At 35.5% G+C, this 21749-nt stretch overlaps 1 protein-coding gene across 21 annotated transcripts in view; it reads right to left on the reverse strand.

The window, feature by feature from the left end:
• The window catches only part of LOC104151247 (uncharacterized transmembrane protein DDB_G0289901-like), an 83513-nt gene that overhangs the window by 41249 nt on the left and 20515 nt on the right, over positions 1-21749 (reverse strand). For 14 of the 21 annotated variants that reach the window (XM_068952303.1, XM_068952298.1, XM_068952300.1 and 11 more), the window contains exons 4-19: positions 19661-19777; positions 16591-16786; positions 14083-14219; positions 13679-13770; positions 12370-12478; positions 11714-11740; positions 11313-11351; positions 9965-10009; positions 8824-8865; positions 7285-7326; positions 6342-6380; positions 5453-5488; positions 4266-4304; positions 3554-3571; positions 2985-3020; positions 1505-1546 (exon numbers count right to left, since the gene is read on the reverse strand). In XM_068952303.1, coding sequence (XP_068808404.1) covers positions 1505-1546; positions 2985-3020; positions 3554-3571; positions 4266-4304; positions 5453-5488; positions 6342-6380; positions 7285-7326; positions 8824-8865; positions 9965-10009; positions 11313-11351; positions 11714-11740; positions 12370-12478; positions 13679-13770; positions 14083-14219; positions 16591-16786; positions 19661-19690 — 969 coding nt within the window. In that variant the 5' untranslated portion in view covers positions 19691-19777. Of the gene's footprint in view, positions 1-1504; positions 1547-2984; positions 3021-3553; positions 3572-4265; positions 4305-5452; positions 5489-6341; positions 6381-7284; positions 7327-8823; positions 8866-9964; positions 10010-11312; positions 11352-11713; positions 11741-12369; positions 12479-13678; positions 13771-14082; positions 14220-15288; positions 15365-16590; positions 16787-19660; positions 19778-21749 lie in introns of all 21 variants that reach the window. The other 7 variants (XM_068952305.1, XM_068952307.1, XM_068952306.1 and 4 more) reach the window with 5 other exon arrangements.

Below are 21749 nucleotides of genomic sequence, written 5' to 3' on the forward strand. Positions count from 1 at the left end.
TACAATTATTGTACTGGTGAAGCAGGTGCCTCTCTCGAGCCTCTCTCTTTGTGGCGGAAAGAAACAGAATAAGACAAAGAACGCTATTGACCCTGCTACCAAATTAGAATTACGTTGACATTTCCTGTTCCTGGTGAGTATCCTGACACACTGCACACATTAGACCGCTCGGTACATTTGAACGATCACAGAGCAGTCTCAGACAGGACTCAAGACTTACAAAGGCTTTTCTGCTTCAGGAGGTAGGTGGAGCACCACATTTTCTGGTTACGTTTCTCGTGCCTGCTATTTCTCGTACACTGGGCTCGGGAGGCCAGTCTGAGGCACCTTATTAACGTCTCACATTTGCGTTCTTGGTGGGCCTCAGTTATACAATTCCCTTCCTCTTTGTGAAACTGAAGGTGGCATATATAGCTATATTTATGTAGAGATATATAGATATGTTTATATATAGTTATATAGATATATAGACGTAAGATAAGAAAAAAAAGTATGTAAGGAAGAACCCCAGGGAAAACAGAGATTCATAAAACGGAAGCAAAACCACGCAAATAAAAGCAACAGGTCAAACAAACTAGTCAGGGTTACAGCCTGATCAACCCTGAAATGAAATCAAAGGCAAGGGTCCTAGAAGGACTGCCCTCCACAAGTCTTTCGGCAGTGCAGTTATCAGTTCCTGACTCACGACCAATGGGTGCTTTCCTGGCCATAGGAACTGCCCTCTCCTGATGTCGAGTACTGGCCTCCTTGCGGCCGTGATCCCTAGAAGTCATACATACCCTTGTGAAAGATTTTCTTGGTTCCATGTAGTGCAAGAATACTGATACATATTTGCATTTCTGTGGCTAAGAAAAGGTAGTCAAAGAGCTTTAACCCTTATGTTCACTCTGGAAATATTCCCATGTGTTACCTTGTAACCACATATGCTATTATTATGTTAGTGTTTGTTAATTTAGCCATTTGTCATACAGACAGGTAGCTTTACCTCCACGTTCTAAATAATGCTGAAAGGTCTCATTGCTGATAGTTATCCTATGTCTGCACTTAGGATTCTGTGTCACCCTTGATATGAATAATCAACCATCCTCCATAACTTTTAGATGGAAATTTGAGTTGTTATATATGCAGAGTCTGAATCTAGCAGTATGGGACTTACACTGTGAGACTGAGCCTTGAAACGTTACCCTCACTGCCATGACTCATACACAGATTTTAGAGGACACATTGAGTGGAATACAGTAATTTCGCTCAAACTAATCAAACACGGAAACGCATTTATTAGTATTTCCAACAAAAATATTTGAACATCATTAGTAATTACAGCATACCATTAGGGTAGATGACAAGTTTATGAACAAATACCAAAGAAATAGAAATATTCACAGCCTACAAAGTACTTAAAAAATATATTTAATAAGGAGGAAATAAATTGTTTCCAAGTTGTACTGGCTTTGTTTTTAGTGAAGTCTACAGGAACATTCTACCTCTTTTTACGTTCACTTACCTGAGCATAAGTATAGCTGCTGCTGTGTTGTCTTCGTCCATCCTACACAGAAAGGAGCAAACAACAACAAAAAAGTTATTTCTTTTTAAGAGGAATTGCTTATGTACTGAGACATTTCAAAAAGCCTCTCTTTTCTTAATTCTACTTGACAGCTTGAAAGCCAGAAAGAGTGAATTCTTATGTCCTTCCTTCCTTCCTTTGTGCCATCTTCACATGCTACAGGATTCAATACTTCAGTACAAGGATCCTTCATAAATAAGGTGCTGTAAATATTTATACATCTTGATGCCATTTTCTTAATGAAAATTCATCATATATTACAGCTTCTGATTAATTTTGTAGTACTTCAATTTAGTTTAAATAGTTCTGCCCTTCAGATATATCACAGAAATCTCCACTAAACTCATATGCATTTATATTCACGTTGTCTGATTTTTATTAAATAAGTACAAGAAAAATCAAAGCTTTATCAAAACAATAATTTTAAAAGTCACAACTGTAATTTAACCAAATGAAAAATAATTGCAGAGAAACTCTCAATTCCCATAAACTGTGTGGATTATGAGAGCAATCAAATATTCTTCAGTTATACATATATATATTTAAAACATTTTTTTTAAACCTGCGAAATCAAATCTCTATATATTTAAATTTAGAAATAAAATAGCAACAAAATCTTACTCCTTTCTCTGCCAACATTCATAATTAATTATGGGAGAGTCTAATGCTATACATTTTGAAAGCAATGACTGCCAAAGGACAAATTTCAGCTACTGTTATCTGCTGCTGATCCTTGCAGGAAACTGAAAATTTGTTGTCGCAGTCTGAAGGACTATCATATAAAGGAAGGAAATTAAAATGTGAAGAGTGGTAGGTATGTTAAACTTGCAAAGAACTGAGAAAAAAAATCTGAGTAATATCCATAATTTAAAAATATAATCTTAAAGAGTGGATTGTAATCTATTTCCAAGCGTTTGATTATCAAGAAGAAATGTTATAAACACAACAGAGAACAAAAGCTTCATATGAGCAGGGACCAGCAGAGTTTCAAAAATATAACAAGGAACCAGTTATTTCCACGTAAAAGAGACTGTTTAAATTAAGTATATAGGTTATGATTTACACCCATTTGATTTAATACTGAATAACACTGAAGCTCAAGTTCTAGAATTTCATCTATCTTCCTGAGCAGATTGAGATGGTTAAGTTTTGCAAATTTTGAGAGCACTAAGGAAATTAGGGTACAGAGGTTTTCCTGTTTTATAACTGCAGAAAACAACAGCAATGATCTTAAATGAGCAACCAAATAGACATTATCTTTCCTGTAGCCACAGAAACGCAACTCCTAGTCCCTGTCTGTAGTTTGTCTATATTTTAATATTTCCATACTGATTGATTCCCAAAGAGATGAATCACGGTTCATTCTCCTGAGATAGGGGTTGCGTTAAAAACTGAAGTTCACCAAAGAAAGAATGTTTACCTGTATTATGACCTTAGTAGCAGAACTGCCCAAGAGCTGTAAAAAAACAGAGACCATTTAATTTGACTTGTTAAAAGGCAACATATTTGAACAAATTTACCAAGTTGTTCTTCTTTGGTTAGGAGAATAAAGGAGCAAGTAGCATGTGTCATGTACTAAGTAACACATTTCTAACACCCAGACAGCTTAAACGTTAGCATATTCTCAGCTCTGCTGGTTTGGGGAAGCAGTCTGATTCTACTAGGCAATTTCCTGTGCTTAGCGTTCCTTCTGCTACAGCTTTTTGCAGAGCAGAGGCTATACCATTTTGCACTGCCAGTCAGCTCAGCTTTTCCAGATGTGCTGCATGAAGCCACGCCATCATCCTGTCTCACTGTCACCTACACTGGGCATCTAGTGATAGAATATCAGATACACAAATTCAACTCCTGACCCAGTCATATTTATTTTGCTGAATTCTAGGGCATGAGGAGCAAATGTAAAAGGGTAATAGACACCATCCTGAGGCACAGAGTTTGGCCCTGTAACAGCTCTATTATTATAGAACTCAGAAGACAAAGTATGCTTACCTGCGGGTAGGTATGACGCTGCAAACGAAACCAAAAAATGTTTAATTATTTTATGTAGGGGCTTGTTTAAACAGAAAACTGCAGCAGAAAAAAAGCCCTATCTTTTGGGCACAGCAAACAATCAGATATAGGGCATTCCCTATTAGGCCTGTCTCCACTATAGTATTCCTTATTATGAAAAGGTAACATATAAAAGGATAATACAGAGTGAATGTACAAAGTATTTTAATCTTCATTAATGCTACAGCACATATGTTTGAGTAGAAATTGGACATGAGGAAAAAAAAATATTTATATATTAAATGTTATTTCATACAAACTCACTTTAACTACCTTAATGTAAACCTTACTTTCAGCAGACCGTATGAGCTCAAAGCAAGCAATCACTGTGGGAAATTTAATAGTTTAAAAATACAAGTGCAGGTGAATGCATTGTTAAATCTGGAATCTGCAGGTGATCTAATCTCTCTGCAATTACTAAAAGCAATCATGTAACCATGAGTCAGTAACAGCCTCTACACAATGTTGCTGGCTGAGACTTTTAGTTATTGCATTATTGACTTTTTCTGAAGATAATTACATGACTAGCATAATGCCTGCCCATCCACAAGAAGTCATCATACAACAGTAATCCTTCTGGACAGTTAAACGTGTAACTATCTGAAAGCTCCCTGAGTCAAAATTCTGAGCGTTCTAGAGAAAAGCTGCTTACCACAGGTGGGAAAGGATTGCTGTTAGCAATGACCACCACCTGTAGAGAAATCAGATACAAGCTGTTTACTCATCCTAGAGGTTATCTGAATATTTAAATGTGTCAGAAAAATGAAGAATTCTGAATTCACAAATGTTGATAATGCTGATGATCGCTTTTTAAAAATACTATTTTTATAAACAGTTCTTATTGTATGTTACAGAGCAAAGAAGAACTTATATAGGTAAAAATGGTTTACACAAGAGTATAATTAGATAAAAGACTTGTTCCCAGCTGCACGACAACTCAACTGTAGAGGCAGGAGCAGGATTTCCTGTAAGGTACTGTATCCACTGGCCCATACTATGTGTATCCTTTTGGATCTCCCATCCCAAGCCCATAATCAATTCCTTTTCTCTATTCAGTATTACACTAAAGGAAGGTTTAATATATAGGTCATTAAAAAGTGAAACCAAATGCAATTGTAGTAACTTCTGTTCAGATTTTTAATGTTATTTTTCAGATTAGAAGCTTTTATTTGTTTAAAGTGAAAATAGTTCATACCTCCAATAGTGTAAACATTAAGAGGAGAGCTGGTTTTACCGCAAATAAAGAATTCTGATATAAAGCAGGGAGGAGTTTTATGTTTTTTAAAAATGAGTCATTAAAAACATATCATTATACAGCCAATTCTTAAAGGAATAGGAAATTAAAATGGAAAACCTATTGTGAGGACATGAATGATTGCATTGTGTTTACTAAACATGCCATAATATTATCCCTCTCTGTTCTGGCAACCATAAATATGATGAGTCAAATTCAATGGCAATGTGAAGTTTATTGATTTCACTTGTCTTGGGTCACACTTATCCTCTGGTGCCATCTTAATAATTAAATAATTTATATTTTTGAAAGTCCTAATTAGGATTCTAGTATCTTGAAAAAAATCTCCATGTGACGTGTGACATGTAATCCCTTTATATACAGTGAATTCAACCATCAACACAAGTGAGCATAGCACAGCTAATTAGTATAATTCATATAATAATTAATCCTATTCAAATCATATGAATCAATCTGAACTAAAACTTTGAAAAGTCTTAGCTGATAAAAGAGTACCATAGTACCACTGAAATAAAAGGAGTTATGCCAAGTTACATCTGTAAGATTTTTTTTCCCTTTGAATTAAAAAGAAAAGGAGTGCTTACCTTCTTACTGGAATCTGAACTGCTTGCAGGGACAGACTGCAAAGAATACAGGAACCAATTTTTTGCTTAGGAAAGTGTCTGCGAAATTAACTATACCGCTACTTTCCATAAGAATGTTTATAGCTAATAACATCTCTCTGGAGTACCAAGCAAAATAACACTCTGAAGAAAAATATTAATGTATACACAATTAATAAATGAACAATAAAAATAAATGTGCCAAACTAGGAAGAGGCATAAATCAATTGATTTCATTTGTTTTTTCTAGTAATCCCTATTATCCTGATAGTTTTACAAAGTATTGCATGAAATTTGCAAATATTTCAAGTAACAGATTAAACTGAAAATTTGTTTATAATAATCTGTTGCTAGAAGAAATTTAACCTCCTCTACCTTCATCAAAAGACAAACAACAGAAAAAACAATCAAAAACCCCTCCTGTTGAAACATAAGCTGGAATAAATGGAACCTGCTCTAAGAATAGAAATGTTTCATTGGAGATTATTTTGCAGCCAAGTTTCCCATTTCATGAACACGCACATACAGTTACATGGGAAGAGCCACAAAAAATACTTCAAATTTGTAGTAACTAGCAAAGACCATAAGAAAAATAACTGATGTTGTTTTAGAGAATAAATGTAATGGAGTTTCTGTATAGAACAGAAGTGAAGAATTTCTAATAAAGATGGTATTACAACATACTATGAACACATTACTCATCTGTTGAAGTAATTTCCACAGCTGATTATTAGTCAACGATTCAAAGACAGTTCTCCCTTATCCCCTCTCATGAATAATTTATGGTATGGTAAAAGTTGGGTGTAACTGCTTCATTTCTGAGTAGTTTATTAAGATAAAACTGAAAATACACTTGAAAATATATACTCACCTGGCCATAGGTAAGACCAGGTCTATATGAGGATGCACTCTGAAAGCAAACCATAAATAAAACAAAAGGGAATTAATGATATCTAGAAGTCACCACTTTTAGCCTTAACAAACGTACACATCAAGTCAAGCTCCAATTTCAATTACACTCAAATAATTCTATGGCAATACTAAAGAATTCTGAATTTACTTCAAGATAACTGAAGCAAAAGTTTTCCTACATTCTACCTTAGTCATAATATTAATATCGCTCTACCACAAATAAAATTTACATTTACATACTAAACTAAGATACAATATATTTAACATTCATAAATTAATATAACTAGTTATCTATTTAAAATTACTCATATGTTTAAGTGGTTTTCTTGGTCAAGGTTTCAGTTGCTGTATGTGTTATCTTTCTGATAGATTTTTTACTTGTTTTGATGTTTGTTTAAAATGGAAAATAATTCAAGTTAGATTTAAAAATAAATCTGCTTTCTGTGAAAAGGTAAAAAATGAAGTTGAGAATAGAAATTTCTCTATTAGTTACAGAATTATTAGATTAATACACAAATAAATGTTGTCAAAAAGCCAGATAATTTTATAGGATGTATTATGCAACACTCGAGAGAATTTCTCTAGCAGATAAAAAGCATTAAGTAGCGAGTAAGGATTTTGATGTTTTGCTATGCTCACAAATTAAGTTTTTATAGCAGCTGATGAGTAGCTCCTATAATATAAATGATTACACTCTTGGGCAGTGACTACACAGTATGTTTTCAATCCTGGTGATTAATTTCAGAATAATACCTCAGGCTGCCACCATCTTCCTTAATATACTTACGAAGAAAAATCTAGCTCACTGCAGAAGTGAGTCTAATGCAATTTGCAATAACGTGCTGCGTTCAGAAGCATAATAGCAGATAATCAGTAACTAAATATATAAACAAACAGCTTACATCTTTGCAGGCATGTCTGCTGTATGCATCAGCAGTCCCTCCCTAAGAAGAAAAAGAAACTAGTTACTTCTCTACTATAATAGTTTAGGAAGAAAAGGCAAACATCAGATAACCTCAATTCTGACTGATCCTGATGTGGAATATGTAAGGAACAGAAGAAAAGATTATTGTACTCTCCACTATTACTGTGTGAACATCCACCTAGGGGCACCAACACTTCCTATATTAATGATTTTCCAGTAGTACTCCAGAAATGTTTTAAGACAGACACCGTCAAGAAATTATTTTAACAGAAATACATTATAAAGTTTTAATATAATGCTTGTAGCTCAAATATGTGTAATGTGTACATACAAGTTTGCAAAATTTAGGAAGCTGAAACTGAAAAGAAACAAAAATTAACTCTTTTCTAATTCAAAGTCAATCAAATATAAAATATGAAAGTCTAGCCTAGATAGTACTAGTTCCTATTTTGAAGTAAATCTCATATATTATTAGTAACACAATCAATAGTTTCCCCACAAAACTGTAATTTTGTTGCTCTGCACAAAGACTTGACTCACACTCGGATACGTTTTATATTTTAGAAGTACTGATGATATGAAAGTTTCACATTTTCAAAAACACTGTCCTTATATGTACTGAATAGTCTCAATTTTTCTAGTTTGAAGTGGCAACAGTGGGTGCTTAGGCACAACGTTAGAACTACATGACTAGCTCATTTTTGTTGTACTTGTCAATATGTAATCGACATAAAAACAGTTGACGAAACAGTGTTTCAGTTACCTTTTAAGTTGTTTTCTCATTTTTTATATTGAGAAAAATCTTTAAACAAAATAACTTTGAATTGAAAAATAAATCTTATCTTGTAAATGCTGTCAGGAAACCAAAATAATTACATACATTTGACAAAAATTTGCAAATATTTTCGTCAATATGATTGGTCATCATTTTGATAAAAATGCCTCATCTGAGAAGATTTTGATCTACTCCGCACCTCACTAGAGTGCTCTGTACCTTTGACCGAAATTTCTGAACCACTAGATTGACCCATCTAGGATTTATAACTTTGCAAGTATTCCTGTTACATGCAAAGAATAAAAAACTGAAGTGGTCTGATTCACTGTCGATATGTGGATGATGAATTCTGACAGGAGGAACAATTTAGAACATACAGACCAATTCACTGGTCTTGACTTGGGCAGGAGGGAGAAAAGACAACCTGTATAATGACTGTAATATACCTGTAACAGGTTACCTTTCTAGTCCTATTTTCACGATTCTATACTCTCTGTTTCTACATCCTACATACATATTTCTACATACATTTCTCATCTGTTTCATACATGTTTGTCAACGGCTTCAAATCATTGTATAAACTTTCATATTCATTTTCTCCTAGCTCTCTCTCCACTATTTTCAATTCAAAACAGAAATTCCTAGCTGAACACCGGTAGAAATAATGTAACTGAAGGCTAAGGACTAATATGAAAATAGCTATATTGAGGGAAAAAAAGTAAACGTGAGAAAAGTGCTTACTGGGACACATCCGCTCTTGCTTATTGAGTAGACTACTCCACTCTGAAACAGAAAATAGTCAATTATTTCCATGTAAAAAGAAAAAAAAAAAAAAGGAAAAGGGCGAAGAAAACAGAGATTACCAAGTCACTGGCTGGATGAATTTTATTGTAGAAGGAAACATTAGTCATCATCTAGATTTCATAGCATTTTGTCCTTGGTCATGTAGCCTTTCAAAATCTACAAGTTGTGTACTAAATGGTCCATATTTTAGAAAAAAATTATGGATTTAACTGTAGTTACATGACAAAATGACATACTCAACCCTCAGAAAAAGCTATTATGTATGAAAGAAATATGATGAGGAAAAAAATCAGTCGTTACTATATATATCAAAATAATTGATATTTATCAAAGCCTGGTAATTTCACTTAGAGGTAGTGAATATGAAACAAATGGAATATTACCAGATAATTCATTAATAAATATACTGACTCGAAAGTAGTAATAAATATATTCTTGGAGAAGCTTAGTTCAGGAAACTGGAGATACATCACTAAGCATCTGAAAGTTAAGTACAAATAGGCACATAATGGTAGTGAAGAAAATTAATTAAAAATTATTATTCCAAATGAAGTATGTATTTTTGTGATTAAAGAAGTGCAAGCAGTCATAAGAGTGCAGACATACTTACTGAAGAAGTTTTAAAAGGCTACCTAGACAATGATATCACCAAATATTCAACTATAAGAATAATCTAGTGTTAAAAATAATACAGACAACAGACTGGTGTTTTCATATATACGTGAATATCCAAGAGTCTGACGAAATTCTAAGAAATTTTGCAACTGTATGTAGAGAAGATAGTGAAACACAGGTGAATTGGTTTTTTTATTTTGGTTATTCAAACATATAAAATAAGGAAAATACTTTAAAAATGACTTAATAAGAAGTACGGATTCAATTTAATTATGCAAAATGTCTCTAAACTATTTAATTTATTCTTATAATAATATTCTTAATTTAACTTATTCTGTGTTAACTAGCAGAGACATTATTTCAGTACTGTGCTGAATCACTTCAGTACTCTATACCTATAGAATTTCAGTTGTTCAAGTTTACTAAAGGAAAATTTACAAATGCTGGAAGTTAGCATTCTTACCTGACCACTTGTATAGCTGTTCCGAGAGGAACCGGAGGGTCCAACCTGTACAGAAATCAGAATGCTTTTATTTTGTGTAAATTCTCCATTTTGGATTCTCAGTATTCCTTCAGAAGAGATGGCAAGGGGACTAATGAAACAAACAGTATGTGCAAAGTAAGAGGTGAAAAATCTTATAAATGATAATGTATGCTGTGGAAAATTATTCCACTATACTGTGGCAAATACTAATTTTGTATGGAGCCTTTGTATGGAGCCTCTTGTCCGTGATGCCAAGTGACAGGACAAGACGTAACGGGCACAAACTGAACCACAGGAAGTTCCATCTAAACCTGAGGAAAAACTTCTTCACTGGGAGGGTGACAGAGCACTGGAACAGGTTGCCCAGAGAGGTGGTGGAGTCTCCTTCCCTGGAGATATTCAAAACCCGTCTGGATGTGATCCTGGGCAATATGCTCTAGAGGACCCTGCTTGAGCAGGGGGGTTGGACTAGATGATCTCCAGAGGTCCCTTCCAACCTAAACGGTTGTGTGTGTGTGTGTGTGTGTGTGTGTGTGTGTGATTTTGCAGAAAAATGATTTTTATATAAATGATTCTTTCAAGATGGAAAGACCTACTTGGTGGGAAAAAAGAATACACAAAGCAGTTTTCTGTGACTTCATTCCACCAGCTGACACTACTAAAATTACTTCAGAGATTTTTAAAACCAAATAATCATAAGTATACAAACTGCTCTGGCTGGTAGTAGAACTACGCCACCTTAACCTGGCTGAACATCTGGCCTTATATACTTCATGTCCACAACTGAGCAGCAGGTCTACACTGGCAAGATCACTAAGTAGCGCCAAATTAAGCCACATTCAGATGAAAACCAGAGCCTTTACCGATATGACTACATAATCTCTAGAAATTATGAAATGTAGTGTATATTTGCTGGGAGGAAGGAAAAAAGAAAGAGAGTTTTTTTTCATTGAGCTGAAACAACAGTTTTTAGGGAAAAATCAAATAGTTAATTTTTTTTATATAGATCATGATTTGCAAAAGGCAAGGTTTCAGAGCTGTTGAAATAAGTGATCTTGAAAAGATGTGTAAGCAAGCACTGTGGCTAAAAAGTGAAGGTAAGCAAATGAAAATTTGAATTAAAAAATTATTCTAACTTTTCTAGAGAGAAACTGGAGGAGGAAATGATAAGACGACTGACAAGTTAGGGGATTTTATTCACCTAAAGGCAAATCGTCAACAAGAAAAATAAATTGAGCAACAAGAGAGATAAAGATGTGACTAGAAGCAGCTTTTGACATTTTGGGCAATTAGCAATAAATCAATGTCTTTACAGAAGAATACTTACTAGGACGCATCCACTTTGTGGTGTGTAAGTCCCTCCACGCTGTAAGAAAGATAGATTCCAGTTACTGTTTATTGGCTGCGTGTATGAATATCACATTATTCTAAAGAAAAAACTAAATTGAATTTACATTCATGGTGTGAGTGAAGAAATCAAGTGTCTAATTGCCTACAATACCTTTCACTTTGTAATAAACTGATCTCGAAACTGATGCATCTCTTTAAAAATAAAAATATATTTTTGTATTCAGTTTTGAATGTAAGCATAAACAGGATGTCTGCTGGAAAGAACTCAATGGAAAGATTTGACCTTCATGCTCTAATCGTGAAACAACTGGACCAGCTGGATAGGAATTCTAAAACAGATAATTGAAATACGGGAAATTGCAGATACATGGGTCTTACCTTGGCACATTCTATTTCTATCATAATCTGTGAAAACAATGAAGAAACAGTTATAAACTATTTTCTCTATAAAAAGCTTGTGTCAGCTTAATCATTTTATTGGAAATAGGGAACATATATGGTGACAAGAAAAAGATGTTCACTCTGGGTTAGATCACTAGATGACATAAATCACTGCTGCTCCAGTGGAGAACCAATACTGAAGATTTGAAGGAACTTCTTTACTTTATCTGTCTGTCTTGTTTAAGGTGTTTAATATGAGCAATTCTTGGCAAAAAAAATATATTTTCATTTCTGAGAATATCTTACATATATCTTTCCCAGTGACTGGGAGAACAGTAAAGTACAGTAGAGTACACCAGAAGTAAAACAGAGTCCTCCTTATCACCAATTTCCTTTTTTCTTTCATCTGTTCTATGGATTGTTTTGATAATGAGATTACTACTTTCTTTATCTCTGTAGAGGGAAATAATATCTTATTTTTTTCACTCTGTAGTAAGAGGATTAGGCAGTTTAATTAAAACGCCCAAAGTATTTGCTGATTTTGTCAAGCTTAGTTAATGAATATATGACAATGAACGTATGCCTTATATCAAGTCTGATATTTTGTAATTTACCATATTAATTTAGAATATGCAAATGTACTCAAAACATACCTTCCTCTTACTTCTTCCTGTCCCATTAACTGACTCAGAATGTGTAGGTGTGAGGGTTTTGCTTTGAACTCCGACCCAAAATTTCTCTAGATCTTGAACAACAGTTGCGCTAGAGAGAAAATAAAATAATCATTATGTATTTCTTCTATCAAAATATTGCAATATAAAATCCAATAAACTCGCATTTTTTTCCCCTCAGCCAAGAAAGTCCACTCTATTTTGATGATCTTTAGAGAGTCACACAGGACAAGATTGAAAGGAATGTCACTATTCTCCAGAACACGTTTATTTTGCAGTTCCTGTATTATCATCCAACATGATTTTAAGGATAAGCAAAATAGATTCCGAGAAAGAAAAGAAAAGGAATAGAAATTGTGCGAAGAAGCATTTACTCCAGTGGGGATTATCAGCCCAAATACCCATAAAGTTTGTCAGACCTCTTTCTCGTTCAGACATTCTCATCTACAGTGGCAAACTGATTTTCATGGTATTAAGGAGTGGAAGTGACTGTGATTTTAATTTGTGTTCTTTTGCTCCTTTTTACATTCCTCAATATTTAATAAAGCAAGGCTAAAGTGTCCCCTATCATAAATCTACACTTCAGACAATATTAAGCTATCAAATATTTAGATTTTTTCCAATTATATGCATTTTGTTAGACCAAATGTTACTTTTTCTTGCAGAGTTGAAGCTTGCAAAGCAATACAAAACATTGCATAATCCTGTCTTCTGCTGTTTTCTTCCTCAGTTAGTTTAAAGGTCATATCCTCCAAAAGTCATGAAAGAAGTATACTGAAGACAATTTAGGGTAATATTGTCAAAAATGAATAAACCGATGTTTCAATTTTTCTTTCAAGGGTTTCTACCTCAAACTGTTATTCTTCCTCTGTTCAAAATGAAAAAGTGGTAAAGAGTAACAATATAACAATATGAATTTCACTTGTTCAGGGCAGTATTTAAATTCATATTATTGCTCCTGTACATAAAGACGTCACAGTGTAAAAAATAGTTCCTCAGCTAAGATCCACTAGTAGCACTGTGCTTAATAGAATTATTTACACGTATTAGGGTCTATAGGACAGGGCTGACTTTCTTGCTTTATATAAGTATGCCTTGAAATGGAAACCATGCTATTTTATGGATACAATGGAAATGTATGCCGAGGCTATGAAACAAAACATGACTGTGACAACGCAGAAACATCAGAAGTTGCTCTTATAATGAAAGAACAACATAGATCAAAGAAAATCACGACAAAATTTACTACAGAAATAAATTTTCAAGGCAAAAAAAGAAAACAATTATTTACATAAACTGAAGATCTCTAATATCATGTGGTGCAATCCACGTTGTTGTAACTTTCTGTTTCGCATCTGAATTTGCATGACTTACAGCTGAATTCTGCAATTAAAAAGAAATAAATGTAATTATATAAGACAGGAAAGTCAATTTTTTGTGTCTGTACTTGCCTATATTATTAGGGGAACTATGCTACAATTAACACTGATATCCTTGTAAAACGTGCCAGGTGACTTTTGCATTTGATTTATATCTCATCCAGAAGATACCTGTATTACTTGAGAAAGTCTAAATTTTTAAGCGCTGTTGATGAAATAATTTGCCATAGAAAATGGTCGTTTTTTAATCAATATTGATTAATGTATTTAAAAGGAAGCCAAGCTTCAATAAGTACACCAAGGAGTGAACATGTACCGTCACGTTATGACAATCCAAGCCTTTTGTGTTTTGATCTGTAATTTTAAAAGTACCAACAGGAACATCTCCTTCCACTTCTCGAGCTTGTAGATGAAATCCTTTAAAGCTGGCCTCTTTAAGGGCTTCTAAAGTCACTGTAAAACAGACATTTTGAAAAATGTAAGTTGAAATCACTTAAATATTTAACAATAAATTTCCAAAGCACAAGATTGCATGTACAGAAATGATTTAAAACCTTTTATAACTTAAACAAAAAGCTGTACTTTACTACAGTTCTTATAAATAATCAAGAGAATGACAACAAAGAAAAGAAAAAAGCATGGAGAGTGTTTGCATGTAATCAAATATATTTGTAAATTAAAATTAAATATATGATTTACTGACAATTTTAAAAGTAACTCTGCTCTACCATATTACTGGAATTTTCTCATTAATCTGATTTGCTACCCTACGCATGCTCAGAATACTGCCTGATGGCTGTAGTGACTAAAAGCTTATTTATTTTTTCTGTCTAATTAGGTTTTCAGTCAAAATAGCTATGTGAGAAAGAGAATTGCGCTTTTTCTTCTTCAGTTTCAGAAGAACGGCTCAACTTCTGGCTAAGTTTGAAGTGCACAACCTTTTTCTTTTTGATGCGTTACAACAGGAAAAAGGAAAAAAAGCAATTTGGCCCTCATGGTCTAGATTAAATATAAAAAAAAAAAATCAGTAATTATCAACTCAACCCAAAGTTTGTTAATGAAGGAAATCATGGAAGAGCACAGTTTCCTGTTTTGTATATATCCAAATTGAAATTAAATGTGAAGAGGCATAATCAAAATTGTTATAATGTATTATAAATTTGCTCAAGTAATGCCAATAGTAGGTACTCCCGCAAATACAGTTAGAACCATGGTTTCTGCCCAAAAGTATGTGCAGTCACTAAAAATAAAGATAAGCAGATAGAGGACAAAATTAACTGGAAATGACACAGAAGTCAAGGCAGAGACCAGCCCTGCCTCGACAATGTAAGAACACCTGCACTATCAGCCTTCCAATTTGCTATCAGCCTTCAGCTTTGGTTAACTAATTTCTTCCAGGTCTCACAGAAGAAGGGTCTCACAGGAGGGATGACAGCCACCACGCAGCGGTAAACCAAGCACAGATGTGACCCTAAGAGTGAAGGTATGTGGTGTGTCACAACTGAACACAGGAATACGTTACATGGAGAGGCAACACCATGAAGCTCCCTGAAAACAGGCCCTGGCTGCTTGTAATCTGTAGCAACAGAAAAGGGGGGCTAGAGAAAGAAAAGCATGGTTAGACACAGAGAAAATAAAAGGCAAGGTTAGTAGCATCTGAGGTTCAGTGTTGATGTCACTGTAAACCCCGTATAACCTGGCAGAATCAGCCTCCGTATATTTAAATCCACTCATCATTCTGCTGACAATACTGTTTTTAAAAGAACTATCAGTGTAGTAATCTGACAGCCCTTCTATTCTTGAAGGATTTATTCACACGTTTTAGGAGTTATTCACACGTTTTTCCGTGAATGGCAGTTACAACAGGCTCCAATGCTTCTCCATTCTTTTCCCTACATATCACTCTCCATGGAAGCACAACAAAGCTGCTGGTAAAAGAGAAGCTACAGGTAAAACAGAAGCACAGCTGGGCAGTAGCTACTTAGTGAGTAATGCTCTTTTTCAGCTTCTGAGATATAATAGTGGAAATCTGACAGATTTTAACCTGCTTCCACTCCCACGCTTGATCTAGCAAAAAAGTTAGAGAAAGAAAACACAAGTCACTTAAGGAGTCACACCACCAAGAGGACACGGCATCACAGACAGCGTGGAGAAACAAGGTTGTCAATGTTTTTCCATCCAGAGAGCAAATCAGGATTACTGAGATTAAAAGGTGGTTTAAGCCACAGTAACTCCACCTCCTGCAATTTGATAAAATCTGGGATGCAGCTCTTATAAGCATGACTCAAAATATCCCACTCTGAGTCATCATATACTACACCCTGAATTTTCAGTTTCCAGTAAGATGACAGCATGTGACGATCTAATAAATGGGATCCCTTTGTATTGCAGAGACCAGACATAACAGCAAATATGAAGTTAAAGAGCAATAATAATGCAGTCCAGTTTGGCCAGTTGTCTTATTTGATTTTGATTTTGTCACAACAACTATAGTATGAAGTTAAGTCATATTTATTAGATGGAAAAAAGGAAAAAATACTTTGTTTTAATATTGAAAAATTATTTTCAATTATTATAATTGATATAATTTTCAATTATAGCAATTGAAAACATGTTGTCAATGTGTTTTATACACATATAGAAAGCACATTTTAAAAAAGAATCATTCCAAAAAGGAGGAAAGGAGTATCTTAGGTAGAGACAAAAGGGAATGAAAAAACAAATACACTTTAGTTACACTGTGAGGGAAATGGGGGGAATTCTGTTGAAGACTGGTAATTCTTGGAGATGCAAATAAAGATGTAATGTCATCCAGACTATTTACCTTGGATTTCATTTCCTGGTTCAAAGCTATCAAAAGATACAGCAATAATGTATGGAGGCACAGATGTCTGCGGTTCAGCTTCATAGTTCGGTAACAGAGAATCACAATCAATTGAAGTACTTGTTTGTGGGAAACCAAGGATTCTGGGCAAAAATATCCCACAGAACAAAAAAAAGAAGCAGAAATGCCCCTTCATCTATGGAAAAAAATAGGACATACAGTTTATTGTAACTTCTTTTTCGTAGTTGCTATGATAGACAAATATCTTCCTTTCCCCAGAATATTCCCATTGGAAACATGACAAACCTAGAAAGCTTGGCTTTCATTGCTTTCATATATTTTGAAGAAAATAAATCAAAATAAAAACCTATATACTTTCACAGAACAGTGCAATAAATGACACAAGTGTTTCCCCTTAAATACTGAATTATTAACTGAAGTTAATGTTCTCTGGTTACTTAACAGCTATACATGACAACCATGTCTGCAGCATCAGGGCTTAGACAAGGCTTCAAACAAATTGCCACGTTGTTGAGTGAGCAGTTTTAGTTCAGATCCCTCTTCATTTAAGACCTAACTAAGACAAGATTTGGTCCTGCAAACTGTATCTTGTGGGTATAACCATGATTGGCATACTCTCTTTTATCTCCTTCCTCTACTCCCACATCCACAAAACAACCACAAAATCTATCATTAACTCTGCTGGAAAACTCTTAAAAGCTTTTCAAAATATTTGCTTTCTGAAGGACTTAACAAAAGACTTCCTGGAAGTCCTTTGGAACTCCTTAACAATTTTAAAATATATACTGATAAAGAGATACTGAATTATTAGTATATGTTTCACAGGGTTAAGATTAAATTGCACTCAGTACAGAAATTCAGAAAAATAACTAAGAGGCAGGACTGAAACGTGTCCAGTCTTCCAGGATTGTCAGTGGGAGAAGAAGTCAGGAAAGAAAAGTACTTTCTGTATAATTCACTTGTTGTGCTGACGCTAATTGCAAATTCTTTCAAAGAAGAAAAGGGAACGTTTCCTAGCAGCACTCTTGGACATGTAATACTGGATTTTACGGCCCATCTTCAAAGTCTAAACATCAGCCGAGGCACCACATAATTTGTGCCATTAAATCTTATGAATAGCTTACTGTCCCAGTTACAAAGATGCTGATCCACTGTTAAATCCCCAAAAGTGTTTAGAAATCCAATTTCTTGTGCCTGTTTGCCACTGGACTGCCTGTGCAACACAACAGGCTGCATTAGAGTGAATGGAAGTATTTGCCTGAGATTGTTAAAAGCATTTCAAACGTAGCATATGTCTGATTTGTATCGCCTACCTGTATATCTTGTGTATCAATACGTAAGACCATTTGGATTTATATATGCTAATGAAACAAATAACAGAAGCCCCTGGAAGCGTGGGGAAAAACTGCAGAACGCTAATGCAAACACCCATAGGCTTAACTCTGATCTGAACTTTAACACCTTTCTAAAAAGTCACTTTGTCAACAGTTAATAAAACAGATGACTCTGAAATGTATGTTGAAAGATCTCCTATAGGGAGATGATGCAGGTTGGTGCGGTGTCACAATCCGTAAGTGTAATCAGCAATAAGGAAAGTTATATAAACAAGTTACCATGTCTTTAAAACACATGGAGACTCCCTCCCAAAAGTCTCATGAAAATGCCATTTAAATGAGATCCTTGTTAAACATTTTGGGAATCAGTCCGCTGGGTGCGGTTATCCAACCTCTTGTGACTATTTTGACATGGGCCATGTCTAATTAAATGATAAATACAGCATGTAGGTGCTATTATAATAACTGCTGTGGTAAACAGTGATTTAGTATGAACTAGTCTTATGTGTTGTTGAAATCTTCATCTGACTCATGGTTAAGAAGAAAAAACTCTGTTTTTAATTAGATGCTCTATTTCAAAGCATGGAATCCTTAGTGTTAGCTCAGCTGGGATTGGAAAATCTTCTGGAGCTGCACTTCCGCAATGAAAGAAAACCAGGCTGAAACCTCTTTCCTCTTTTTCTGATTAGAAGGGAGCCAGAAACACAAGTGCAACAAGTTGTAACATGGCTAGGATGCCTTCCCTTTGGATCAGCCCTCTGACTTAACAGTTAAAGGTCAGTCCTAAGAGTCTAATCATGATATCCTTTGGAACTAGATTTAGGGTGAAGATGAAACACCGGCATCTTATAAAATCCCAAGTCCAGATATGAGGCAGAAGCAGAAAATCATTTCCATTAAAACTGAGTTCCAGTACATATTCAATGCAAACATGGTATCTTGCATCACACATTTGAACTTTTCTCCATGAAAAATGCAAAACAAAAAAACCTAAAGGTAAGAATTTATGAAATAAAAACATACAAAATTATAGTAAATAAACACTATCTGCAAGCTTCTAACCGGATGTAGTTACGAAAAATTAATTGTATCCTCAGGTACAGACAGTCAATTCCACCTGAATACAGACATCTGAGTTGCCTTTATCTGAGGGAAAAATTGTAGTATTTTTCCTATTTTCTAATATAATCCCTTCTTCCTGTGAGCCTATGTGGCCCTCATATTTGTAGCACCTGAGCTTCTACTTCGGGAATCTTCTTCCACACTTACAGTCTAATAGCACTTCAGGCCAACAATTAACCTCCTGGGTGCTATTTAGCTATTTAACCCTATCTCATGTAAAGTCCAGTGGGCTCAGGAACAGATACTTTGGTGGGTGGTTCTCCAAAGCCTTGGGCACAGGCTGAACAGAGCCTTCTGAACAGAGACAGAAATTGTTCTAAAAGCCTTTAAATACAGAGGATTTAATTAATACGATAAAAACTTCTCTGCAATTTGAGAAACAAGGGCCTGGCAATCCCAGGATTGGCAATCCATCTTGTCAACAATTTAAGGCTCCATCCTGCATGCCCCCTTCTAACCCCATTCTTTATGGGTGTTTTTCTCCTTTCTTTTCTCCACCTAAATGTTCCTGAATAGCCATTACTCTTCAGCCTCTGAGAATGAATATCACCAAAAAATGCACACCCTTTCCCTCCACCTCCCACACTACGCACCTTATCGATGGAGGGCTGGTGAGCGGGCATCCTCCGGCACCTCCGTGGTCAGAGCGGAAGAGCTGCAGCCAGCAGTGCGGCCGCCCCGGCCAGATGAGACGGAGGAGGTGAGCGGCTCTGCCAATGAGAAGCGAGGCGGGGCTTGGGCACAGCCAATGGCCCATGGAGGCCCTGCCTGGAAATGGGGACACGGCCGGCAGGACGGGGCTGCCGGGTGGGCGAGGGCATGGCGTTCCTCGCCCGTGACTCGTGCCCCCTCTGACCTCCAACCTCGCTGTGGCCATAGCAAAGGCTTCTTGAGAGGGACAGCCTGAACTAACATGCCAATTCCAATCGACAGACTTACGTGATACAAAAACTTACTACTGTTTCATGAGCAGATTGAGTAAAGCCCTCTGTACAAGTCTATTCCACTTGACATCAAAGTATTCTGCTGCTAGCTTTTTGCTCTTTTAGTACAGCTGGAAAAGTCATAGAAAATTCAAATCATCATAACGAGGCTGCTTTATCTCCTGTACCTTGTGGCATGTGAAGTTATCGCATCTGACATGCATTAAAAGGAAACTAGTTTTTTCTTCAGAAGTATTTTTATAAATTCTCTGTTGAAGACTGGGAAAAATGCAGAAACAGGACAACATATGACAGACATTTCTGTTTAATTAGGGAATACCAGGAAATCTATGAACTGAAGACCTTCACAAAAACCTTTTTCAACCTCTTGATGCTTGCACATTTAAAATGCACTTGAAATTCAAAATGGTGATGGCATTTTAGGAACATCATTTATTTTTAAAATTCAAGTATTTAACTAATTGAATTCCCTTTCAGTTAATCACTTTCGATTACTGAGAAGCATTTTATTTACATTATTTAATTATGAAAGACACTACTTACTATCTGTTACTATCCACTGAGGAGGAGATCATAATCTTCCTCTCCTTACAATACCTCCAAACTTAGCATTGCTACCAATGCCACGAATAGCAACGGAAACGCATGCTACATCCCACAAATGCAATAATACTGTCAACGTAGTCAAATAAATCAAGTAATAATGGAACGTCAACTGATTACATTGGGAATAAACAAACAAAGACACGGGATCTTACAAACGCACGTATACAAGACCTTTCTTGTATAAAGAGTAGTGCCTCTGTGAAAGACTAAATGCCAGCAGAAAGACTGCAATGCCTTCACTACCTGCTAGAAGATACTAATTGGTAACTGGCGTGATCAGAGCTATCATTCCAGCCAGCTCTGAGCAGCATTGAGTACTGCATGAGCATTTGGTTTGACAAGCAGATACATAAATGACAGACAATTAATTGCTACAGTCTTGGTAACATTATAAACATTATAAAGAAGCACAGATAGGACAAGCAGTACGTCTATGTTGGCTATAACACTAATACAACACTATACTGAATAAGCAGGTAAAGACTCAGATCAGCAGCTTACAATGTGGGGGTTGTAAACCTGGTGTCTCAGCTCGTACACAACATATTGTTTGTAGTTTATTGCAAAGGAGCAGCATTTCCACTGTAACAAACAGAGGATAGTGGTATAGTAATAACACACCTGCATTCCAGAATTGCCAATTAAAAAAAGTGTTTTTCAGGCCTCCATACTTGTGAGGACAATTCTGAGATCATAAATTAAAATAAATACTGAGATCATAAATTAAATAAGTAATAGTGACTTCCTGACTGTGGTGAAACTGTGATTACAAAGTTCACTACGTACTGAAACCACTGTGCAAGTGCATGCAGATCAACTCTACGCTATATGCATATGGCATAATGGACTTCCCTGGTGCTTGGAAAGCCTCCAATGCATATTTGTCTGGGACTTCTTAGAAGCATTTTTGAGATTTCTGACTGTGTGGCAGCCCACGTTATAGAGCTGGCAGGTCTTTCTTTAAAACAATCACACTAGTCCTGGGCCACCAAAGGCGTGTCAATTGATTTTAGGAACAAGCTAGGGAACATGGGAGAGAGGCCAGAGTCCAGAAATCTGGGAGGAACAGGATTCCTACTGGGTGGAGAATGGAAACTTTAAAAGTCGGGTGGTGAAAGAAGGAGAAGCCACC

Source organism: Struthio camelus, chromosome 8 (assembly GCF_040807025.1).
Source record: "Struthio camelus isolate bStrCam1 chromosome 8, bStrCam1.hap1, whole genome shotgun sequence".
Lineage (NCBI taxonomy): Eukaryota > Metazoa > Chordata > Aves > Struthioniformes > Struthionidae > Struthio > Struthio camelus.